General features: G+C 47.9%; 1 protein-coding gene across 1 annotated transcript in view; it reads left to right on the top strand.

The window, feature by feature from the left end:
* The window catches only part of LOC125947940 (acetylcholine receptor subunit alpha-like 1), a 50,639-nt gene that overhangs the window by 20,528 nt on the left and 5,111 nt on the right, over window positions 1-25,000 (top strand). The window contains exons 2-3 of the mRNA XM_049673529.1: window positions 18,012-18,218; window positions 22,457-22,501. Of these exons, the coding sequence (XP_049529486.1) occupies window positions 18,030-18,218; window positions 22,457-22,501 (234 nt within the window). The 5' untranslated portion in view covers window positions 18,012-18,029. The remainder of the gene's footprint in view (window positions 1-18,011; window positions 18,219-22,456; window positions 22,502-25,000) is intronic.

Here is a 25,000-nt window from a genome sequence, read left to right as displayed (position 1 = left end):
TGCGGTTACGTTTCATTTCTTTCCCTTCTTTTGCTCTCGTTATTCGTATTTGTTGTACTTTTTTTTGTTTTGTGATTGTTTTGTGATTGTTTGTGTGCTGTGTTTGAGGCACAACAAACGGACGATTGAGACATTCCAAAATTGGTTAGCGAGAAGGAAAAACAAAGTGAAAACAGTGCTTCCGGAAACCCAATCGATCATCATCGAATTGACAGCTTGTGGTGCGCCGCTCCCAGCGAAGGCGCAATAGGGCACATGAGTTGGCAGAAATGGCGTCCGATGCTGTGCGCCCGACGAAAAAGGAAAAGCGCTAGACCCCTTGGCCACCAGACATTTGTTCCGCTCGATCTGCCCTCCGGACGACGGGTGGGAAAGGGCATTGCTCCGAAACATAATTTCCAACCGAAAACCCCATCCCATTCCATCCCACCCAGCACTGCCCCGTCGGTGGGACAAACAATGGTTTTGCGCTGCGTATGGAAATCACCGCGCCGCATCCTAACTCAATATGACGGGCGCGGCTTTGTGGTCGGTCGGTCGCTCGGTTCGGAATGGGGGGGAAATATGTGATAAATCCACGAGAGCGCGCGAGACCGTTGGCGATGCGGATCCGGGGGGGGGGGGGGGGGAATCGCCACCATGGCACCGTCACTGGTGCGTCCCATGCTGCGTAAATAATTCATGAGCAATATTTTTTTCATAAGGATCAATATTGTTCTGATTGGATTTTCGGGAGCTTGAGCGCCACCGATCCCGTCGTCCGGTCGTCGCCATTGTCCGCTCTCCGAAGCCGTAGCTCGAGCCACGCGGCACACGCACTCCGCACATTTCTCGGTTTGTCTCGGGAGAGTTCCAATAGCAGCAGCAGTAGCATCATCAGTACAACCGTCACCACACAACATGATGTCGTCCCCAAATGGTCGTCTCGAGATTATTAGTGAGTAAATGGGTTGGGGTTTCCGGAAATGGACAAAATGCTTCCCAAACCGTTACTTATTGATTTCGGACGCTTCGGATTGAGTTTTGTGGACGCCAGTTGCCGCAGTCCACATGGGACACTGGGCGACACCCGGACACCGGCTTATGCACATGGCTACTCAGCGTGATTGGATGCAACTGAATGCTTATCGTTCGGAAGCTTATTCGTGCTCGAAGGGATTTCTAGTTGCTATTTTGACAATTGATTAGAACCGTTGATGGAGCTTTTTTCAAGGGTATGGAAAATATGTTTTGGAATTCTTGAAAGAAACATTCTCTCTCTCTCTCGCTCTGGATGATCTTGCAAAAATCCTCGACCCAGAACGGGTCTGGTGTCTTCTGACGTCATGCAGCGTTCAGCTCCGGTATCTAAACCTATCGGAGCATCTTAAAAGCTTCGTTTTCTTCCTTATTCTCAGAAAGTTGGAAGAGAAGATGAATGATGCAAGTGAAACATTCTTTTTTCCTACACTCCTCTCCTGTGGATCTTTAACGCATTTCGGCGCTCGGATGAATGACCTACTGATCCTACGCCTAGAACCTAGGCAACGCAACTGACCAACGGTACGCAGCAGCATCAGCAAAGCAAAAGATGTCGGCTCGGGGTGTTTTATTTTTTGGTTGCGAAAATTTGGTTCTCAGAAAGTTGTTTTCCGGCTTCTCGCGGGGGCGTTGATTTCGATTTTCGGTCCCTTTTGGGTGAAGCGAAGGTTTGGTGCAAACAAAAAAGACGTTCAAAGAAGCTTCGTTCATCCGACGGATGTACGCCAATATTCTAGCGGCATCTGTGCGCGCCCAGACGGTAGCTGCCCCAAGACCAATTGGCCGTAATTTGCCGAGAAAAGAAAGCATGAGTAGCGAGAAGAAATGAAAGGAAGGTAGAGGTAGAGGTTCTCGGAAGCGAACTCACCTTTCACGCGCGCGGAATTCAATGACGTGCGGTACAACAACGGCACGGATCATCCATCGGACCGGTGGCCGGACCGGTTGATAGTAATCTCTGCGTTCTCTTTGTTCCCTTCCCCACCTCATTCCCCCCCGGGCGCAGGGTTTGGTTGAGGGCGCGCCTTTCAGGGCGTGAATTGTTGTTGTTGCGAACCGCAGAGGCATTGAAAATTCCAAACGAAACCAGCAGCGCAGCTGTATGTTTTGCGAAATAAAGAAAAGAAAATGTTGTTTGTTGTGCGGAATACCTCTCGCCTCTCGCTTCTAGCACACCCACACCCCACCCTCTGCAGACTCCCAGAAGGCCTTCCGATAAGATACCTTTTTCGCTCTTGTTCTCGTTTTGCTTTTGTTTCTTGGCCAGCTTGAAACGAATTTTCACCCAAAAAAGATAATAAACTTTCCCACCACCACCACCACCACCACCGACATCCCTTTCATCACTTCCGCCACCAGCAGCTAAAGAAAAACGTAATCCGTTTCATGGCCCTGCAGGGAAAACTGAGTGATCCGAGCTCCGAGGAAGAAGAAGGGATGAAGGGGAATCTGAGGCTCCAGGCTCTATTGAGCGCAGGGTTCGTGATGCGTCGGTGGGGTGTGTAGGTGGTGTGTATAGCACACGGAAAGTTTCCTTCACCCGGGCGCTCGGCAACATTTACACCGCCAGGGAATTCAAACAGACGAACGAACCGACGAACGAACGAACGAATTCGAGCCCGAATTTGTGGGAACCGAGAACCGAGGGTTCAGCCAGGATTAGTGGGCCACGTTGCCCCCGACATATCCATCGAACCGGGTTGCTGCCGGCGGATTGCGTTTTTAAGGTGCTGAAGTTTTAATTGACGCAACATAAATCTTTTTCACTCCGTGTAGTAAATTGAGTTTTTCCGGTCCTCACGAACACGGACAGGAATCGGCGGTTCAGGAGGGGGTCCCTTGGGGAGCCAAACGGGTTCTTCTTCTTGCTACGGGCGGGCTACGAAAGACAAATACATTTTCCTAACTGGGTCAGTTAAATCGGAACGTGTATTGGTGGTTTTGAGAGCCCATTTTATGGGCAATGTGGGAAAAACATACTTCAACAAAACCAAATGCCAGTTGCCAGTGATAGCAGTACTTGTGTTGGCGACTCGTTGGTGAAGTGTGGATCATTAAGGATGGGGGAGCTGGGTGGCTTATAAACCTAATTGAATCGTGATGGATAATGATATCCCTCGAGTGACAGCTGTCGAGTATATTGGATGAGCATCATTCAGGACTTCGCTTGCTTACTGCTGGACCATTCGATTGGTCGATAGTCTGATCAGATTTCTGATGAATGATTTCTGGTTACTTCATTTCCGGTCAATTAGTTGAACTTTCACTTCCTTTTCGTATGTAAACTTGTTAGTACAAAAACTGATTCGGGAATATTAAACAAGAGTTGGGAGCAAATATAGCAATAACTGTTTCGAAATATAGCAACATCTACTTTCAGTACATTCTGACTCTAGCTAACTATTCCGACTCTGCTGTTCTACACTAAGCTAATACTTTACATGTGAAGTATGAACACATTCCTAAGTATTGTGATAAATGCGCACCGACGCAAACATCTCTGCGTGCTGATAATCCAATTAGCGTTCGCACGTTTGTTTGCTTCCCTCGTAACTACTTCTTAGAATTCGCTTGTATGCTACTGCAGTGGCATTATGAGTTGGAAACCGACTCAGCAGCTGTTCATCGAATTGCTATTGAAGTAATGATTCTCGTTACAATGAATAGAGATAAATATGATTTGGTGAGGATTATAGGAATGATCATTACCAGAAAATATATTAAACAATACATAAATTTGGAAAATATTTTAAGCTACAATTTACTGTTTAAAAACGTAGTGAAAATTCCTCAACCAAATGACATTCAGGGTTTGAATGGCCTGTCATAATGATAGCTAAACGTTGATAGAGGGACCAGCGAATAATTTATCTTAATTATTGAATAACGATTATTAGATTATTCTATTTTTCACGCTAATCCATCGTTTTACGATGAAAAAATTGACTTAACAAGGTACCAACTTTAGGGATTTTATTTTCAAACTTACTAACAAATGATTTCAGAAAAAAGCAACTAGAAATTGGTTCTACACTTGGTTCTATTATTTACCGATGAACTGATGTGTCACAGAGACATTCCAATCTGCAAATATCAGTCCATAATCGGTAAATTAATCCCTCGGCATCATCTCTCCTTAAAGCAGCAATTCTCTCGGGGGAAAACCTAAGGGACAAGCCTTTCCTAAGTGCAGGCCACCATCCGATGGATGGATAGTCGTTTAATTAAAACTAGTGTTTGACAGTGCACAGATGCATTTTATTAGTGTAACTGTCTGACGCTTGACGTGTACTACTGCCCTGTTTCGCACAGGATTACCTCGCCATCACCCTTTACCATCAGGGCATCCAATCATTCTCTCATGAAAACCATCGCACCGAGCGTTGATCAAACATGCAGGGATGCGGGTTCACCCGACACCATTACTTACGGGTGTGGGACGAATTTTAATTAGTTCAAACGGTGTCATGGGTTGACCCGTCTCCCCTGCTTCCCACAGGGATCGCACAATCGTCGGTCGGTCGGTTGGTACGGCCACCGATACGGATTGCCGTAGGCAAGTTGATCTGTTTAAATGGCAAGGGATTTGTCGTCTGAAACCGGAGCAAAATTGAAAGCACAAATCCAATGTTTTGCAAAGCGGCATAATGTAATTAGCTCCAGCAACGAGCCCGGGAAATGCCGGTAGTAGTAGTAGTAGTACAAATACCATGATGCCGACCATGATGCCATGTCCATATATTTGGCAAATTTGCGTTCGAAAGGTATACCGATAAATGAATGTATATTCCAAAAGTGCGCTGCTCTTGTCGGAACAGCTGTGTTCCAAGCTGTGAAAGCTTCAACTCGTGAGCCTCTCTCCGTTAGTGTACTGGCTGACTTTTCATTTTTATATTTTAATCATTATCATAAAGTGATAGCATTATAAGCGTTTCGATGGCTTTTGTTCATGCTTTTGCTACGAGAGTTATGGTCTCTCGAGTCTCTCTCTCTCCCTCCCTCTCTTCTATTTGTTTGCTCTCCGAAGCTTCGCCTGACCGAAAGCGACCACCGAGCGCTCGATAACAGCTGGCAGTGATTGGGAAAAAGGCGTACGAGGTGGCATTAATGATTGCAGCATGATTGTTATTAACAATCGCCGGCAGCCGGCAACGAGATATTGTGCGCTGCACGCAAAGGAATGCCGCCCAGGAGATTGAAATGAATCGAGGGCGAGGAAGCTCAAATAATTGGAAAATCACGGTTGTTCAACCGAATCACATAACTTTCATCCTCGGTCCAATCGAATTTCCATTTTTAATTGGTTCGCTCTGGCTGGCGGTTGCGAAGAGCGACTCAAGTGTTTCATTCCTCTTTACTCGCGAGCTTCTGTTTGAAATGAAATGTTTCTTCACGCGTCCTTCACTTGGTCCCAACGTTGCATGATTTATTATGTTAGCGTACTGGCTGGCAGCCTTCTGAAGCGTTCCGCTCGTAAACCCTTGAAGCATCTATGATTAAGGATCTTGCCGTTTGTCTTTAAGCCTGGCCATCAGAGAGAGAGAGAGCAACACACTATCACTCTACCGTCTCCGTTGACAATCCAGTTGCACCCGGAATTGCGAGGGGGGAAACCGCACAAAAGCAACTGCGGAAACGGAGTTTTTTGGGCGAAGCAAGCAGCGCAACTAACATTAGCCCGGAAGTAACGGAACAGCTTCTGACCTCACGTAGCCAACGAATGCGCACGTAGCAAGCGGTACCACCACCTCTACCAAACCACCGGCAGTTACGGAAACCGGCCAGTTGCTGAGATGCAGTTTTCATGACGATGCTTTTGATGCTAGGGCCCAGGCCCTGGGCCCAGGCTTTATTATGCCAGTGACAATATCTCATAATCTTCTTATGTTGGTTTATTATTCCCGACCGGTGGTGTCACGGGCAGGCGTGATGGGGGCTATGATGGCGGCCACCACACCACCACAGAAACAAACGGAAGTGTTCCCTCCGAAGGTGGCTTCCGTTCCGTTCCGTTCCTTTTTCGGCTTTGAGTGGACAGTGTGTCTGTGTGAGTGGAGGAGGTTGGTTCGCAAAAAAATGGATTGGACGGATGACAGCGGTGCCATCGGAGCGTAACGAAGTGGCTCCCCACTGCAGTGGCACCACTCCTTCACGCGGCTGCACCAAGTTGAGTTCCAAGTGGTGGGTTTTGTCCGCAAGGGCCAGTAGTGCCCCGGCACTTCAGCGGACTTGACTTTCGTCCCATGGCCCCGATGATTGTGAGGGTGATGTTGAGAGGATATTCTTCTATTTTTTTTGTTTTGTTTTTGTTTTGTTTCTACCGAAACATAAGCTTTGAATTGGGAGGGGGTCGGTAGTACCACTGCGCAATAGACATGGCGTGTTGTTGATTTGTAGTATTCAAATTGAGAGGCCACACTCTCTATGGTGTGGCAGCGTTTTTGTGGTGTGAGTGTTCTGGAGTGCCGTGAGCCGACGTGAGAACATCTGGCGTGCTTGGTTCTGGCGTTTCCGGAAAGGGGGAAAGACATAACAAATTGTTTTCCCCCGGAAGCAGCAGCGAGCGGGCTGTTGTAGAAAAGTTAATAAAAGTTGAGCGAAACAAGAACTCGGTCACCGAGGATCAACTGAGAATTATAAAAGAGGGATTGCGTTCCAAGCCACAGCATCACACGTTCGCTGATAATGAGTCGATGTTTCATCAGGTTCATCGGAGGGTTTAAAATTCGAATTCACATCATGGCTGGGTTGGAAAAGATAAATCCAAAATACTCTCCCCTCTAAAAACAAAAGGCTCTTCAAATCGAGCTCAACAACTTCATTGCCACCAGAAGCCGCTTCTTCATTGTAAACTTTGAAACGAAGAGAGTAAAAGAGAGAGAGACAGAGAAAGAAGTTCATAAACTGTGCCACGCCGAACAGTGCGCATAAGTGTAGCGCTTCCATGCTCATGTGGCTTCTAACTTTAATGATCGTCTTAATGACACTATCACGAAACTTTCCCATTTATGAGTGTGTATGTGTGTGTGTGTGTGTGTGTGTGTGTGTGTGTGTGTGTGTGTGTGTACGCGCTCGTGTGCCAGTGCCGGATCCGGCAGCAATGATTTATAACAACCATCCCTGGCGCACCGTTGCCCCGGGAGTCTCGGGGGTAGTAAACGAGGTTAATTCCCCGAAAAGGTACAGCCAAAGCCAAGCTGTTGCTTTCACTGGGTGATGGTTTTAATGTTCACAAGGTGTACGCGTAAATCCCGCATCCGTCGAGTGACAGAATCTCTGCTCCGTGGGAAGAATTTCAACATCATCCAGCAACCAGCGTACGTGCCCGCGGTAGTCGCAGTTGGACGCACTCGAATTCCGTTCCCATTTTGTCGAACGCCGAAGTGGCGTGGCAACCTGAATGGATTGAAGCCGCTGCAAAACATATAATCATCGGGCTGTTGTATAGCAAAAACCCACAGAAGCAAACGATACAAGTTTACAAAACTCTCGCTACTCTGTATACAAAATGAAGGGGAATGTCTGCTCACGATAACGTTCTATCAAGGGAAAGTAGAATTTATTGATTTACTTGCTACAGCTACTGGTTGATGGATGCTCTTGCTAGCTCCAAAAAAGCTTCACATAATGTAGAACATATATCGCAAACAAAGGGTACTAAGATGCAAATTAGACATCAATTTGGAATCCAGTACGTGTGCTCGGCCTCAAAGCAGGTACCGTTGGGATTTACTGACAACTTCCCTGCTCTGAAGCGATCACAAGCTGGAACACAATTTGTCATACTCGCTACCATCATGTGCGTGCTTCGTGGAAAAACCTTTCAATCCATGTGCGATGGTTTCTGATCTTTTTTTACAATCAGTTCATCTCATGCCTAGGGTTCGAAGGTACCGGAGGGCAACATACTCCCCTGCACGGCGCGTAGCACCAAAGTTCGGCAAAGGGGGAACGTATTCTGAAACACTCTGTTTGCTCTCCCTCTCTTCCGCCACTGGCATGCTTCCGAGAAGTGTTAGCCCGGTAGCACCCGGTAGGGAGCTTTTTCCCCGGAAGAGCGCTTACACTTTTGAGCCTACGAAGCAAAACCCGATATTTTATGATGCTTTATGATGTTATGATTCTGATGAAACGATACGGTTAAGAGATTTTTGCTGGAAAAACAGTTCAGGCGAGAGATTTTTTCTCCTTTTTCGATATTTTGCGGAAAATGCATAAAATGGTCCCGCTTGGTGAGCTTGTTGGTAGGAGAGCTTGGCCCCTTTCCACCTTGCGGGGGGAGTGGCAAACGCTTTCCGCGGAATCCGAAGCTCACTCACGCGAAGCGGAGAGATGCTGCGCCATCGGTGCCATCGCATCGACATCGCCCAGATTATCCGCAGGGTTGCTGGAGCTTATTATGCTCGGCCAACTTTAAAATCATTCCAACGCCGAGAAACCGGCCCACAGAAGGAAGGAATTTCTCATGTAAAGCGTTGCACGGTGGCAGGAATTTCATAATTTCCTCCGCCTAGCTCCCGCCGAAAACATAAATTGATGCCAACGCTGCTGCTGTGGTGAGTTGTGGCATGTTCCACCGACGAACGGTGGAATCGGGAGAAAAGGGGGGGTAGAATGTGAAACTATGTCCAACATTCTTTCCGTTGTTTCTGCTCGTTCGCTCGCCTGCCGCATAGTTGCGCGAACACCGAAAATGGCGTTGCATTCGGACAGTATGGGCTGCTTGGATCGTTGGATACGGATCGTTTCTGCTTCACTGACGCTTTTGCATTGCGATGAACAACGGCCGAATGATGGAGTTGCCAATGGAGACTGGCCACCGGCCACTGGGAACTGGAAACTAATTGAATTATACAAAAATACATTCCCGCAAAGCATGGTTTCGATTGTGTCGAGTCGACGAGAACTTTTCTCGTTTCTTCCCTCGCTGGACATCGAAACTCACGGTTCAGGGTACGGGGAAAAGCAACTGCCTTCGCCCCTGATTTTCTTCTCCTTCGTGCCCAGCATTGGTGTTGGCTTCGCCTGCATTTTTCTCCAGGCGCCAACGCAAGTGATTTCAGCTGCTCCCCTCGCGTAGCCCTTCGGAAACCTTCTCGGCATTGTGTAACCGTCAAAATTATGGCTTGAGCATTAAAAGTTTCACCCTCGCGCCACGCGACGCCGCCGCAGGACGGACCAACCGAGGTTCACCTCTACGATGAAAGCAATTCGCTGATTGTGCGGCGAGTGCGCCACGAAGCGCCTCCGAGCTGCTGCTTGTTGTTGAGTTTTTCGGAAAGTTTGCGAAGCAGAAACTTTTATGCTTCGCCGAGGGCTTGTCGTAGGGTGTACGGGAGCGGCAACGAATGAGAGAGATGGTGTCCGCTCGTTACAGTTCATTGGGTTCTGTGCCTTTGCTGTGTCGCCTGCCCGGGGCTGAGCTTTCGGAAAGTGCTGCTTGTTGCTTTGAATTATTAATTTTTCCGGTGCGCGAAGCGATGGAACACGCGCGTGCGGAACCTGTCAAGCTTCGGGTCTAACACCGGTTCTTTGGGGAAGCGAGGAAAGCCTCTCCCTCTTGTCCCCAGTACTCTACACTCTGGATGCTGTTTAAAAAGCAGCAAAACTCTCGATTAAACATATCGTCTAGCGGCGGGGCGACAATTAGCTAGAAGATGATGCCTCGCGCTACCAAGCAAGGATACGACTTTTCTCACTAGCCTTTCTATTTAGTCTGAAAGGACCTCTCGGGCGCAATTCCACCTCATCCAGAAACCGATAAAGAGTGATTGAATTCGGGGCTACGGGATTATGGAAATGAATTCATAATAAGCTATCGATTTTGGTCAAACGCTTCGCAGTTCCCGACCGATACCAGGCCACCGAAAAGCTGCGACTTTCCGTGATAATCACCACCAGGTGTGAAACCACACACACACATACACACGATCGAGGACACCACCCTCCCCATTAGCAGGTGGGGTCCATAATTTTGTTGACTTTTGCCATTCACAGGCATTGAGATGTGCCATGCCATGAGGGAAAACTTTCGGGCTCATCGCCGATGAATAAATAATAGTTAATTTGTAGTTAACCCAACCACCCCCCCGCACCCACCCCCTATGAAGCACCCTTATTCTGGGGGAGAGATGCGTTTCTTATTCAAAAGTCCAGCTCCGATGATGAGGCCGAGGATGATGCTGATGATGATGATGCATGGAATGTGATGTGATTACATGTAACTTCATAACGCATTCCATGAATTTTATAATTTACATTTCATTCGTTCAACGTCAAGTAAACGAGTTCCGGTTTGTGTTAAACACTGAAAAACGAGACACACACTTACACACGCACACACACACACACTACTATTACACCAGCAACTCCATCGAAGCGTTGCTCCCGCGATTGGTTACGGACCTGGACTTGATTGGAAAATCGTGTTTTTCTGGTGATGGAAAATATTGTTCGACGTTCGAGTTGGCTTCACGCGCTGCTTCACTCAAAATTGTCAAACAAACTTGACGGCACTTAGTGGGTACGTGCAGCGGTGGTACAGCTGGAATGACTTTCCCATCCAGCACCAAGCACCTTCATCCCTCGGCATTTCTTCGACCCCTCCAGACGGAAACTGACTTTCACCTTCGCCCCACCCGGCTGAAGTCCTGGCATGGTTGATCACGTCCTCGTTCTCGTCGTCATCGTCGATGATTTATGATCGCTTAACGAGTAGCACGCACGAACGGGTTCCGGGCGCTGCACTGCCTTTCGTAGTCGCGCGACGCTTGGGATGATGCTTGGATGAGCGCAACCGAGCATTGTTGGCACCGAAGCCAAGTGCAAGCGAACGAAACGAAGCGGATGAAACGGGGAAATGCTCACGGGACCGGGTGTGCTGTGTGCCGCGCCCTGGGAGTAAGCGCCTGACGGTCTCGCGTTCTCGGGCCACTCCGACCGGACCCCGAACCGTATGGCAGGTAACCATTTTTTTCCATTTCCATCCCGTTCTGGGAGTCCCTTTTGGGCACCGGGACCTCGTGACCTCGTGACCGGGCGGGTGTTCGCCACTCTCCCCGTGGAGCAATATTTCTCACAAAGCACCTCGGAGCAGCAGACACACCGAAACGAGACTCATTTCCCGGGGGGAGCGCTGGGAACGCGGGTGCTGAGGATCCGGTGTCCGGTGCACAACGTCATTGGCCAGCGCAAGCTACAAACCCGAACGTTCCCGAAATTGTCTTGGGCACAGCTTGTGCCTGGGAAATCTATTTGGAAACTTTTATTTGTTCTCCGCACCGCACCACCGGACCAGTTGGATGCTGTTTCTTGGCGGAAAACACGTGTAACTGGCCGTGGCCAGCACCGTACTGGTTAGTGCTGTCGATGGACTTGACTTGCTGGCTGGCATTCAGTACTGGTCAACACACATTCCATCGCGCACGAACACACACACGGCGAGGAAGGCGCACGTTATTTGGTCAGTTGTCACTCGTGGCGTCTTTGTAACGGCCCGGACCTTTTCTTCGATTATGGTTTCGCTTTTGGGTAGTGTAGCGCGCAATATGTTTCTCCTTTTTATTGTTATTATTATTTGCCAATGGCCAGCTTGTGGCTTTGCCATTTTCCTGTCCGAAATTGTTTTCTTCAGTAGGCAGGGGAGGGGAGTCTTGTGGTTTTTGTGTTTTAAATTTTATTTGTCTGAGTTTCCCAAAAGAAATATCATTGTCACCAGCATTGGCGTTGTGTTTGTTAAAGAGGGAGCTATTGTCAATTCATGCCAGAAAAATCCAATTCAATTTTGAGATTTTTCTTTAAGAAAAGACCATAAGATTTAATTTTTTCACGAACGGTAATGGTAAAACTGTTTAAAACTATCCAGACAAACTTTGGATAAGATATATTAATCGATTGATATTCTATTGACAGACAAAAAATTGTCGAGGAATTCCTGTCGATATTTTTTACACATTTTTCAATTGATTAATTTTTGAAGGTTTTTACAGATAAAAAAAAGAAGAGAAAAAATAGTGTATTTAACGATGTAGTCTAAAAAAGATTTCACATAACTTTTTGAGGATAATATCAAAGAATTATACCAAAATTTGATGGAAGTACTTCCTAAGTAAAGTACAGACCGATAGTTTAATGATGGAAAATGATCCGTAGAGTAGTTTTTCATTGGTTCATCGATCAAGGGGAAAACAGTTTTACAACAACGAGAAACACTAAGACATGTATGGCGCACGATTTTTTAAACAGCTATAGCTCTTTTAGTTTTGCTTTTATTGATGCAACCATTTCAGAAAATGTATTCTTGGGAGATTCACAATTTACTAAAATATAGTTAAAAATAATGCGAAAAAATTAATGCAATAACGTAGTTTCCCATAAAAGGCATAGACGTGGCACAGATTGGTAAATCTCAAGGAAAAGAGTGTTCCGAGAGGTGTTAGCAAACTATGCCTTATGTGTTTCTTACGAAAATTCAACGAAAACACAGAACACCCAAAAAAATCATTATCTGTGCAAATTGTCAGTATCATATTCTCGAGCTGTCTGATATTGATATTGAGTATAGAACATGCGCCGAACACAAATGCCCAACTATGTAACATGCTGTTCTGAGTATTGATCGGCAATTTGTAAAGCAACCGAACCGCACCACAACCATTATTCAAAGGGACTGCCACTGCAGCAGTCTTGTTTGTCTTAAGAAATCCGATGCTCGTTAGCAGCCGGCCACCAACCCACAACCAGCCACACGCCAGCCACACCCAACACCGAAAACCAGAACCGTTTAATCAGAAACGGAACACAGTTGGAACCGAAATCGATATCCCGAACCTTCGAAACAAACGAAAACAAAACGCTTCGCAACACAATCAGGCGAGCGAGCAACCAACCGACCGACCGGCCGATTACCGAGACCTGAGATGAGCTTCGGACGCAGAACAGCATCAACCCCCGACGATTACACAGACGCGCGTCTCCTTCCGGCAACCAAATGTTTCCATTTCGTGCGCTATAGCGTCATGTTTGCACGACGATTAATCGTAGGAAAAATGATGATTCATCATATTTCACCCCCTTCCTCCGCCTCCTCGTGGAGCCCGGAGCCGTGGATTAGATACGTGGGGATGTGGAGAGGAAAACTCCCCCCCCCCCCACCACGGGTTCGCTTCCACGCGATCGGCTGTCGGAAATGTTCTGCTCGGTAATATTGTTACATCAACTCCCTTCTTGGAGGGTCTTGGCGGCCAGAGGTATTTGATGCCAGGAGCCAGGCCATGCCAGGACAGGCCAGGCCTGATCCGGGCCCGTCACTCTACGCAAACACTCTCGCGTCGGCGCTACTGTCTGCCTTAATTTCGGTTTGCGGTGCCTAACCAACCATGACATGTACTTCATTCGACCGTTTTGCCCGTCGTTCCGCCCGTTCAGAGTAGTTCGGCCCGGTATTCGCAGCTCCCGCTTCCCCTTCCTGCCACCTGCCTACCGGTGCCATTATTAATTATGAATATGCGATTATGTGCGCTTTTATGCTACAAGGGACCCGGGCGAAAATGGGAACGGAACGGAACGGAACGCCGTAGCGGCTACCTGATGATACTAAGATTTGTTGAATAGTAAATGATATTTGACAGGCATTATGGTGGGCCATACCTTTTGTGCCACTGGAAGCCCCTAGAAGCCGTTGTTTGCTGCCGGCGAACCGCTGAGCGCGATGAAGGAGCTGTCAAAGATGACAGAGGACGACACTGCGTGGCGACGGCGACGACGACGTCCGTGGTCCGTTCGTTCGGCCGGTGTTTGCTGGGCTCCTCGGACAACTTTGTGCCGTGCTGCGGCCATAAAGCTTTTCGGTGCAGATTAGCTACAACACGGGACAGGAACAACACATCCGAGTGTGTGTGTGTGTGCCGCTGACGAGGTTTAGTGGATTAAGTCTTGTAGTTCTTTCGCAAAGACCACCGTCGGTCCGTCGGTCCGTCGGTCTATTTAGTTAATGTGCCACAAAATGGGATGCCATTTTGTGTGTGTGTGTGTTTTTTTTTGCGAAGCAATCCTTTTTTCATCCTTTTCTTCCTGCACATTACACACACACACAAGCTAATGCGCATTACAAAGTGTTGCGGTGCTGCAGCCATGCAGGAAGGAAAACATTTCAATAACAGGGTGCTAAGCTTTATTATCCCCACAACCGGTTCAGGACAACCGGCGAGCGTGGAGTGGGTGAGGTATGTGGGGCTTTCATGTTCCGAGTGAAACGACCCGGAATCAATATTATCCATCATCCAATAAATTTTTCACACCATTAAGGTGCTCTCTGTCGCTAGCAGCAGCAGCAGCAACCATCGTGCGCTGCCATCATGTGGTGTAAAGAGAGCGAGTGTGTGTGTGTGTGACAGCGTCAATCCTGCGACAGGTTGGGGTTGGCGTAGTGGCCTGGGTGCAAATGTGGAAAATCATCAAAAACCTCAACTCGTCACCTTCAGCAACAAGTAGCCACCGTCGGCAGCCAAACAATGGAAACTCGACGGAACACGGGACTCGGGAGCGGGTCCCTATTTCAACCCAGGAATCCTTCCAGAGATGGGTACGGGTGTATGTGTGTGTGTGTCCTCCGCTGGAGGGTATGAATTTTCACTCAATCACCCTCGCTCGTCGAACGGTGACGGGCTGAATTTTGTGGCATTTTTCGGCGTGGAGGACACTTGTTGCATTTCATTGACGCCCCGGTTGTGCGGCGGACGTTCGTCCTCGTTTGTCAATTGTCGGAACAGACACGCGATGGTCGAAAATTGTTTTCTTTTTTTTTTGTTTTTTTTTAAGAGAACATTCGTCCACCATTTCGTTTCGATCCATTGCCAAGCGATTGCTCTTCGTCCAATAGATTCCTACGCTTCCTCGAGTCGGACCGGGCCGGATCCGGTCCACAACATTGTGTCTGTTGCAGCTGCAGCATCGAACCGCAAACGTCAGACAAGAAAATGAAAATTTATTGAAGTATTCCATCTCATAGCCCCGGATAGAATACGGAAGTGACCAGAGGCAGGCTGGGTTGGATCTGTGCTGGGGCTCGTCAAACGTCGAACCTGCGCTGCTGTGGTAACAGGTCCTGACAGGTTAGATCGCTGGACCATTATTGAAATTGAAGGGGTTTCGAGTTTCAACGGTGGCAAGTGTTTTAAAACGATGCGTTCGTTACAATTCGTCGACAATGTTGGCAAAGTTGATGCCCATTTTCTGGTATTACTTTGTAGAATATTGAGAGCAAGCATCCTTTGCCAGATTGCTGGCCATTCCAGTTGGGTGTGCAGTTGTTTAACAGAACCTGTTTAACGCAACGTTGTATTCCTGGTAATCTTGCTGCTCTGATCGCTTATCAGTTCTCGAGCTCATCGAGTCACAAGAAGCCGTACAGCATCCGTCGCCGGAGTTGGAGATCTCTAAACCTTCGAAACTCGAGTTTCTTGATCATCCTCACCATTTTCTGCTGAACCACAGACGGAACATCGGGAACATCAATGTTCTAATGTGTCAGACCATTTTTCTGCTGCTAATTGATGGAAGAAGACCAGCGAACGGCGGGGTGTGTAACTCGTGTGTAACATTATACGAAACACGTAAACGTGCATGCCGAGCACGCCCGTAATTTTCGGAAACGGAGCTTAAAATGCGCCAATTCGCCTGACATTGTCGTCGTCGTCGTCGTCGTTGCTGGTGCTGGTACACTGCCGTTGCCAGACTAGCAAAGCGCCGAAGCCGAATCGCTGTCCAATGGCTGGGATCCGTTTCTAATGAGAATAAATTTGCGTAGCAATTACAGGAACTGCCTGCCAGCGTGCCTGTCTGCCAGGGGAAGTGTACGAAGGGGCTCCTCGTTCTAAGGGTTTTTGGTGAAATGTGACTGGCAACTAGCGCCAGCATCCTCTGGGTGTTCCCGTTGAGTGTGAGTCGAGCCGAGCGCACTCGCCGTGAGCCGTGAACGAGTGCTGCACAACTCGTCTTCCTACACGTACTTCTTTGTATGCCAAATTGTCACCCCTAAGGGCCCACACTCCTACCGTTCCTTCTCCTCCTCGAGGATGGTGTCTTTGCACAGAAATTTCGTTTCCGCTCCGTACATCGCACTACCACATGCCTCGAGTCGTGTTTCATCGAAGCGCGCGCGCGCCACACCCTAAAAAGCTGAATGTGCGAGATACTGCCAACGAATGCGTGCCAACGTTGGAACGTTCGGCGAATCCAGTGCTCCTCCTTTTCCCCCCTACCCTTTCCCCTACCCTCACCAGCGGCAGGCATGCAAATCTCCAGCGAAGCGGGTGCGAAATTAACGATGCTTTTCCGATGCTCGATGGGGGATGCGAGGGACAGAGAGAGAGGGGTGGTGGTGGATGGGAAAGAGTGCTGCTGGTATCCTAACGTTGATGCATAAATTGGTGGATTATGCATGGAATAAATAATTATCTGTTGCGGTATGCTTCGGTTCCAACCGAAATCGCATACGAGAGGAACGTGTGCAGTTGTGCAAATGAATTAGTGGCGCGCGCGTCCGTGTGTGTGTGTGTGCAAGGGATACATTCTTCCCCCTCCCCTCCCTTGGGATGGGAGGAAGAGATATGTGGTATGCTGGGCTGGGCTGAACTGGGCTGGGTTTGTAATGAAACGAGTACGATGCTGATGCTGCGGCAGTTTTTCGAACGACTAAAGCCAAACGATGAGCAAAGTACACTTTAGCCATTTGATTTAATTACCTCCCCAGTCGGCCTCCATTCACACGATTTCATCTCTCTCTCTCTCACACACACACACACACGGCACACACACATAAATCAGCGTGCGGAACGTGTTTATTGGTTTCGTAAATGCGCGGTTTTACAGTGGAGATCGTTGACCCCAGCTGGGATGCTAGGCCGGTGTGGCTTCGACCGTGCATGTGGGCATGATAAACGAAATATGCTGCGGTCAGGCAGCATAAGCATCCCCAACGAGCAAGCGAGCGAGCGAGGCCCATCGCCATTGTCGATGCTATCTCAATTGGGTGCTAATGATTGGTGGTCCCCATCGGGGGGGGGGGGGGGGGGGGGGGTGGGCCCCCTTTGCTGGGAAATGGTTTATGCTTCTTCACCGATCACGAGACCATGGACCGACGGTGGCCGTGGTGTGAGCGCCGGGAGAAATTGAATTCCAGTTTGCAGCATCATCCCACGCATGACACCACTATCACCATCGCCACCACCACCACCAGGTGCATGTTCATTTCGTGAAATTTTCGGAAACAACCATTTTGGAACCGATTAATGGGATTTGCAGATTGATCTATTGATGCCTGGCGAGTTGGCATTAGTTGGGAACGGGTTCGGTAATTGAAACAATGCGATGGTTTTAGTAATGGGCATTGTGATAGCTACCTTTTTGGTGGTAGTTCAGCTGGATAATTGGTTTATGAGGCAATTTTTGGCGTTTTGTGTTGCAGGAGTTTTTTTTATTAGATTTACTGGCTTGCCTTAAGTTATTTCAAGCTAAAAACATCGTGGATTTTCGATTTTATATTATCTTTTTTTTAGTTAAAGATAAATAAGATACCAAAAACCATCTTATTTGTTAAAATATGATTTAAAAATGCAGGAAAATACATCTCCACGAAGATTGTTGCTGCAAAAAAATAGTGAAATAAATAAATATAAAACATATAGTAATATAAACAGTAGACAAATACTTTTATATGGCACAATATTTGATTTGAGAAGATGTGCCAATGAAGTTTTTTTAATAGTTTTTGTAAATTTTGCATGCCATTTCAAAAGTGAAAAAATAGGCTTTTCATTAAATGTTAAAAAAGTTCAAGGATCAACAACATCAACGTTTAAAACATCAACGACATTTCATCATTTAAATTCAAAACACATGTAAATCATAAATAGATGTAATTCATAAATACCAATAGCATCACTAACCGTTATCCTTCTTCTTCTTCTTCTACTTCTTCTTCTGCATTCTAGGGGTGGACCTGGCCTAAGATGGGGAGCGTGCTACTCACGGCTGTGTTCATAGCGTTACAGTTTGCTACCGGCCTGGCCAACCCTGATTCAAAGCGTTTATATGACGACCTGCTGAGCAACTACAACCGACTGATACGGCCCGTGGGCAACAACTCCGATCGTCTCACAGTCAAAATGGGTCTACGACTCTCGCAGCTGATTGATGTGGTAAGTTGCCCCCGCCATCCCACCCCTTGCGCCTTGGCATACCCCATTCCCAATACATCCAATACATCCGGCCAATGCCCGGCAACTCCGAGTCCAAAACCTCCAAAACTGCCAAACATCTGGCCGAGCGTCAAGCCCAGGATATCGTGAGTTTCATTACTCAAAGCCCCGTTGCTGCGTGTCAGTGCGCGCAAAACGGAAGGAGGAGGCATTTCCAGGGCGCTACCGCCAGCCACGAGGAAGCTGCCAGTGATTCATCATCATTAGCGTAATTTAGCTTTACCCGGAATGGCGGGGATGAGGAGGCAGTAGATTCCTCACGGAAATGCCCCCCCTTTGTGAGCACCAAAACACGCGATGGAAGCTGCTACGCGATGGATTGTGGTTCAAACAGATGCTGCTGCGTTCCGTCGCCTTTAAATGCCGTCGTCGTCGATCGATGTCGAGTCCGGTCCGTAATCGTATTTCCGGGAACGCGCATTTGTTTGCTTGATCGCACTTTTAATATGGCGAATAAAAAATGGTGGATACATTTTTCGCCAGCTACAGTGAAACCAGTGGAAAATGGCGTCACTGCGAGACGTGCGGTGCGGTTTTGCATGGAATGATGAAGGTTTTCTGGCCATCTGTCCTGCTCATCTCGACCAGCAGCGGTCACTTCTTCGCCGTTCGCGGTCAGTCTTATGGTCAGCAGCAGCAGCAGCAGCACAGGATCACCGTACGCTGGTGCTGGGGCTGCTGCTGCGCTCATTAAGTGAAACGAGTAATTAATTAAGGAAACGGAAAAGTTTCCTCTTTAAGTACACGGACATTAAAAATAATTACGCTCCACTCGTGCAACATTCTCTCGCTTGCTCTCTCCCTCTCTTGCTCTCTTGCTCTCTATCTTGCTCTCGTGTTTTTTGGGTTGAGAGAGTTTTCGCCATCGGATGGACCATTTGACAGGTTGAACACCGACACCACGGAACCGGACACGGGAGCAACTTTTGCCTTTTTCTCCGCCCATTTGCTCCAGCTCCAGCTAGCTGGAGGCGGAGAGCATCTCGAGCGCTTCTAACCCTGGCCTTGAGCTTTGGAAGGATGCGTCCTGCGGATGAATCGCCACATCGGAGATAAGATGGATTGACGAGGATCGAGGACTGTATACGTTACAGTCATAACAGCTTACTCACCGAACAACTCGACGCTGTTGTTGAAGTTGAAGGCAGTATCTGAAGTTCGGTCAAGAGAATCCATCTCTCTTGGTACGGGGATGGGTAAGTGAAATGTTGAAGTTCGCCACCCCCGCCCCCGGATATTCTGAACAGCCCTTACCAACCGATGGCCATCGGTTGATAATGGATGGAATGAGAGTTTCACGAGAGAGAGAGAACACAGATCGCGAACAACAACAGTGGGATTCAGTTTGTGGACAACGCATTCTTCCATTGGCGCTGGCGTGCGTTAAGCTTATCTACTTTTGCTATTTAGATTGATTGCTGGTAAAACGCATTTACCCCCCCCCCCCCCCCCCCCCCCGGCGGGTAGCGCTTCTCGAGAGTCAAGACAATGCCTCTGCCGGCGTTAAAGGCGACATTTTTGAAGACACAACCGCCTTCTGGGGTCTCTTTCTGGGGTGCTGGTGGCGCACAGTAAATCTGCTGATTGATAATAAAAGCGAGCAAAACAGAGAGCAAAAACCTCGCTCTTTGGCAGGCTTGTGCCGGGAGTGCACAGCGCAGGACGCTGGACGACGACGACGACGACGTTTGGTCGATTTATGATGCGACGTTTAACGAGTTCTCGCTCGATGGCCGCTGTGTTGGTGGTGGTGGTGCTGTTGGTGGTGGCCAGTGGTCAACATCTGGTGGGCAGATAAATTGTAAATCCCACAGGACAGCATGCCGCCTTCCCGCTTGATAACGTTCGCCATCGTCATTGTCATGCTGCTCGCTCGCTGGCCATCGTTTATTACTTCCTGCTTCCAGCTGCCGAAGTAGATGTTCTCCGTTTTTTCCCTTTTGGCTCCATTTTCGCTTTTGGCATGTTGGCTAGCTGGCTGGCTGACGGGCTATGGATGGTCTGTTGTAGGTAGCATCCTGGCACACCGATAGTGGACCGGCCGGTGGCTTGTAAATTTTTAAAACCTTCCTTCGGGGTGATTTGATTTGCAAATCGATTCCTGGGGGCTGGTCGTTGATCGTTGTCGGTCCAGCGATGGTCCGTGGTCCGTGGAACGGAACGAACGAAACCATTTCTCTCTTTACTCCTCACTCGCTTGTTCTCGGGTGACCACAAAAGCTGATGCCTGCCGATCATAATGTTGCGCCGAGGGGTTGCGGGAAAGCGCACTGCAAATGGAGATTCGACCCAACAACAGATTGCCCTTTTTCCGCGGACGCGCCGCTCGTCGCGATGAATGGTAAAGTGTGTGTATCCATAAAAAATCGAAAAATCTTTCAAACCATTTGATGGCGCACTTTGTCGGTTGGTTGGCCGGGGAGAGGGGTGCCCTCCGGTCACGGGGCCCAAGATGGTATGGGTTTTGATGTGGGTGCATACATAAAAGTAATTTACGAGCATGAAGCCCGTAGCCCGCAGCCTTTCCTGGTTGCTTTGAAATGGCCGCTCCGGTGGCCATGGCCACGGAAGCCATGAGTGATCGAGGCATTCTGGCGCTTTTGGGGTTGTGCCCGATACCCGGACAGGGGGTTGTCTGCCTTTATTACAGTTTTCAGATTGTAAATAGATCGCATCATTCCGTAAAGTGTTACTTGGTTTCTGTCGCTTTTTTCTTGTTCTGCTGCAAATTGCATATTTTGCGCAAACTGAGGGTTACAGGGAAAAGGCCTCAGTGACGACCAACTATTTCGCTCAAGCGAGTATTCTGCAATAATGTGTCCGAATCTCAGCTATATCACAGTTGTTAGCATCTTGAACTTGAATAAAGAACAAGCATTTCTCAACAAGCAACAGTTACTGTAGAGACGCAATAGTTTGCTAAAGAAACTCGTTCACAAGTACAAATTGTTGTACAACAAATGCATGACAACAATGTTGATCTCATGCTCCACATAAAACGAAACGAACTCAACCTCAGTCCTTCAACTGGCAAAGCAATATCCTCTGAATACAGCGAGAGAAGTATTTGTTATAACTTCAAAACATCCCTAGGAACTTTGCGCGGGGCCTGGGAGTCCGCAAAAGTTTGATTGAATGCCTTACCTGGAAATCGGTTTTCCGGATAAGTCACATGTTTGAATATTCAATTTGTATATCCCCTTCCTTCCTTCCTTCCCTTCCACTGTATCCCTTAACAATTTAATCCGACAAAACTCAAGCAAAGTGCATGAAACTATGCCTACAATGGTTTCGTCTTCGTGACAATCAACCATTGTTTTGTGCACATTCTATTGCAAGCACAAACGAATGACGAATGTTGTCCTGGCCCGTACGCCGCTTTCCAGAGGAAATCCGTTTCTCCTTCTTTTGATTCTCGAATTTTTCCGAACATTACTACTGTCCAATTCATCCGGCTCACCTTTCCTTGAGTTGAATGTATAACTCCTCAACGAAGATGTATGGTATGAGTTTTCCCCACATTTTCAGCCAACGGACGGAATGGATCGATCCTGAAGATCCGAATAAATTAAGCCTTTTGCTCGTTGGTCAACGGTTACGGTCGTCTCCACGGCTGGGTCGTCTGGCCGGTTGAAGGTTCCGGTTCAGAATCTCGAACTCGATCCCGGAACGAAACTTGGGATTGCGATGGAGCACGTCCCCACGGTCCGTCCACTTTTGCTCCTCTTTTGGGGTTATCAACAGCAGCAGCAACAGCAGCGGGAGCAGTAGTTTACAGATTGATTTACAGCCAAAGGGCCGATGCGACTTCTACCACCCCTTCCTTGCCATGATTGGAATCCCGTCTCGTGCCTCGCATTCTTGCGAACATTCTTCTTCGGTTTCGAATTTGACTTCGTCAATTTGTATGCTAATGGATTGTGGGAAGTGAATTATAAAGAAATTTTCCTGATCATCATCCACCACCACCAACGTCACCTTCTTCTTTCTACCGTTGTCCATACAATCTGAAAAGGAAATACGAGACCCGTTGGGATCGTCGTCGCTATATTTTCGATACAATCCACAAACTTACCAGAACCTTACACAACACAACCTAAACCCCGGAGAGGCTCGAAATTCACATTCTAATCTTTCTTTCTCTTCTATTTTCCTCGTTCCGTTTCGTTTCTTTTCAGAATCTCAAAAATCAAATTATGACGACGAACGTGTGGGTTGAACAGGTAAGTCCACGATGGCGTTTCCGCGGTGCGACCTTCTAGTTGATGTACATTTCACGAAATACTCTCTCGCGACACTGGAGAATGTTTGTTTTCGGGCTACAAATTACGGTTCGAACTTGCCAAACAGTGCAAGCTGCAGCAAACTCAGCGGACACCGTTCCGCAAACAGCTGGTGACAGTTGGGCCGCTCAAGGCGCATCATCTGGCTGTACTCATCGGACAGTTCCTCTCGCAGTGGATAGCTAAAGGCCATCAATCGAAGAAATAGAAAAGTAAAAGGAAAATGCACTTTAGGTAACGACCGACGTAAGTTCGGATGTGTAATGTCCCTTAAGGATGAATGCCTTACGTAAAGATGACTCGCAGTATGTCCACCGTCATCGAGCGCCCTTTCGGTGGCAACAGATTGCGCGCTTCACAGATCGAACGCAGCAGACACTCCTTCATGTGGAATCCGAAGCTGTTTGGAAAATCAAGGCACTCGTGGGGTGAATTGAACAAAAAGAGAGGGAATAGAGGGTTTGTCGAAAGCTTACAAACTTGACACCGTGCTCTCCAGGTGGTCGTAGAGGCTTCTCCGGTCACGATAGTGATGGAAATGTTCCCATCCCAGCTGATGACTTATGTTCAGCTTGACCTGGTTGTCGCTCTCCGGTGCCCAGAATGACAGTTCGTCGTCGTCGTTGGCGTTGGCGTTGTCGCGGTTGTCCTTGGTGAGTACCGTACCTCTCGGGGACCGTAAACGTCTGATGGATGGATTGTGATAGTACAACCGATCGGTACCCGTCGTTTCCCAGAGTTTACTCTTCCACGATTGGTACGTTGTTCGTACTGGTTGTTGACTGGTGACCGGGGGACCATTCCACCCGGTGCGCTCTTGCGCATTCCATCCCGGTGGTATCCAGGTATCCGGATGGTCGCTGAGATACTGTTCGACTTCCTGGTTCGAAAGGACGGTATGGTGATCCGTGGGTGCGAGTGGTAGTGGTACTTGACGGGGTGTCGTGGTGCTTGGGGTTGGCGTTGTTTCATCCGGATACCTGGCAACGGTACCGAGCCGTAGGGAGGTCGCATGATACAGATAGTCCGGCAGTGGATGATACATATCCATCTCGGCCACCAGATTGTAGCCGCGGGGCGTCAGAAACAGCAATCCCTTGCCACCGGATATGGTAACCTGGGAGTGGGACCATGAGCAGCCGATTGATCTGAGAGCGCGAGATATACTTACGATAAAATTAGCCCCCGGGGGAAACAGCAAGAAGCGCTTTTTGCGCGATAAAACACGCGACCTCTCGGTGAGTACCGGTGGGACCTCCGGGCCGGCGGTGGCGTTGTTGTCGGCAGCGGAACACTCGTCGAGTTCACTGGTAGTCACCAGCACCAGAACCAGCCACAGGCCAGTGAATAGATGGGAGGCAATCATGGCGGCTTCCGCTCGGCGTTCGATCTCTAGTGCACGGTCGATTGACTTTGACTGAAGCGACCGATCATGTTTCTGGCCGGTATGTTCACGTCGTTCCATCCAGCATCCAGCAGCATGTCACGATGCGGGTGCCGAAATTGTTTGTTGGAAAAATTGACGAACGCAACGCGCCTTTCTTTTTTCTCTCTTCTGCTGCTCTTGTTTGCCAAGCAAATACACTAATTTGACGACAAGCGAGGGCGAGGTTCTCGGAGAGAGAATAACTCAATCACCGGTACCGGTACCGGTGGCGTGCGTGTTATCGTACCCAGCTTTCACGGTTTGGTGAGCTCCATTACGTGGCGTAGCTTGTTACGAGACAAGCAGAGAGGGACCGTTAGACTTTGGCAATTTGTATGTGGGTTTCAAGTTTCCTAAAGGAAGCAAAACGTATTGGAGCTGGTTAGTTTTAACGTTGGTCGATAGGCTTCCAAGAGCTAACGATGATTTGTAGTTTTGCTCTCCTTCGCGAAGGCGCGGGCGATGTAGTTCGGAATTTATGTTAAAGGGTACATAGGATGATTGATAAATGATTTATCTGACGTCTTAATTGGGGTTTTGGCATGTTTTTGTTTAGAGGATCTTCTTAACAATCTGTTTAGGCTGTAAACTTTGCAAACTTTTTGCGAACTCATCTGCAAGAATTAGCACGATGATGCGACATTCGAGATACTAAATTTAAATCTTGAGCACTATTTATGAACATAGTTGGTTGATTGAAGCCAACATTATTTTGCCAGAAAGTTCTCAAATTATATACACTTTTTGATTAGAGTGGCTTGTACGATGCCATTGACCAGAACTTTAACAATAACATCTGTATGGGTCCATTTGAGTATCGCTTTTGGATTTTACCCATAGCTTCTGTTATTTTTTAAAGTTACTTTATTTTTTTTATGCTTGCAAATACTGATGCAAAAACCTGGTACATTGATTCGTAGAGGCAGATACGAACTAATGGCGACTAATGAGACTAATTGCGATAATAAACACTAATCCGTCCCTACCAGCTATCTTGTTGTTGGTCATGTTTC

The sequence above is a fragment of the Anopheles darlingi genome, chromosome 2 (genome assembly GCF_943734745.1).
Source record: "Anopheles darlingi chromosome 2, idAnoDarlMG_H_01, whole genome shotgun sequence".
Classification (NCBI taxonomy): domain Eukaryota; kingdom Metazoa; phylum Arthropoda; class Insecta; order Diptera; family Culicidae; genus Anopheles; species Anopheles darlingi.
Note: the sequence above shows the minus strand (reverse complement) of the source record. Positions and strands in the feature narration are given on the sequence as shown.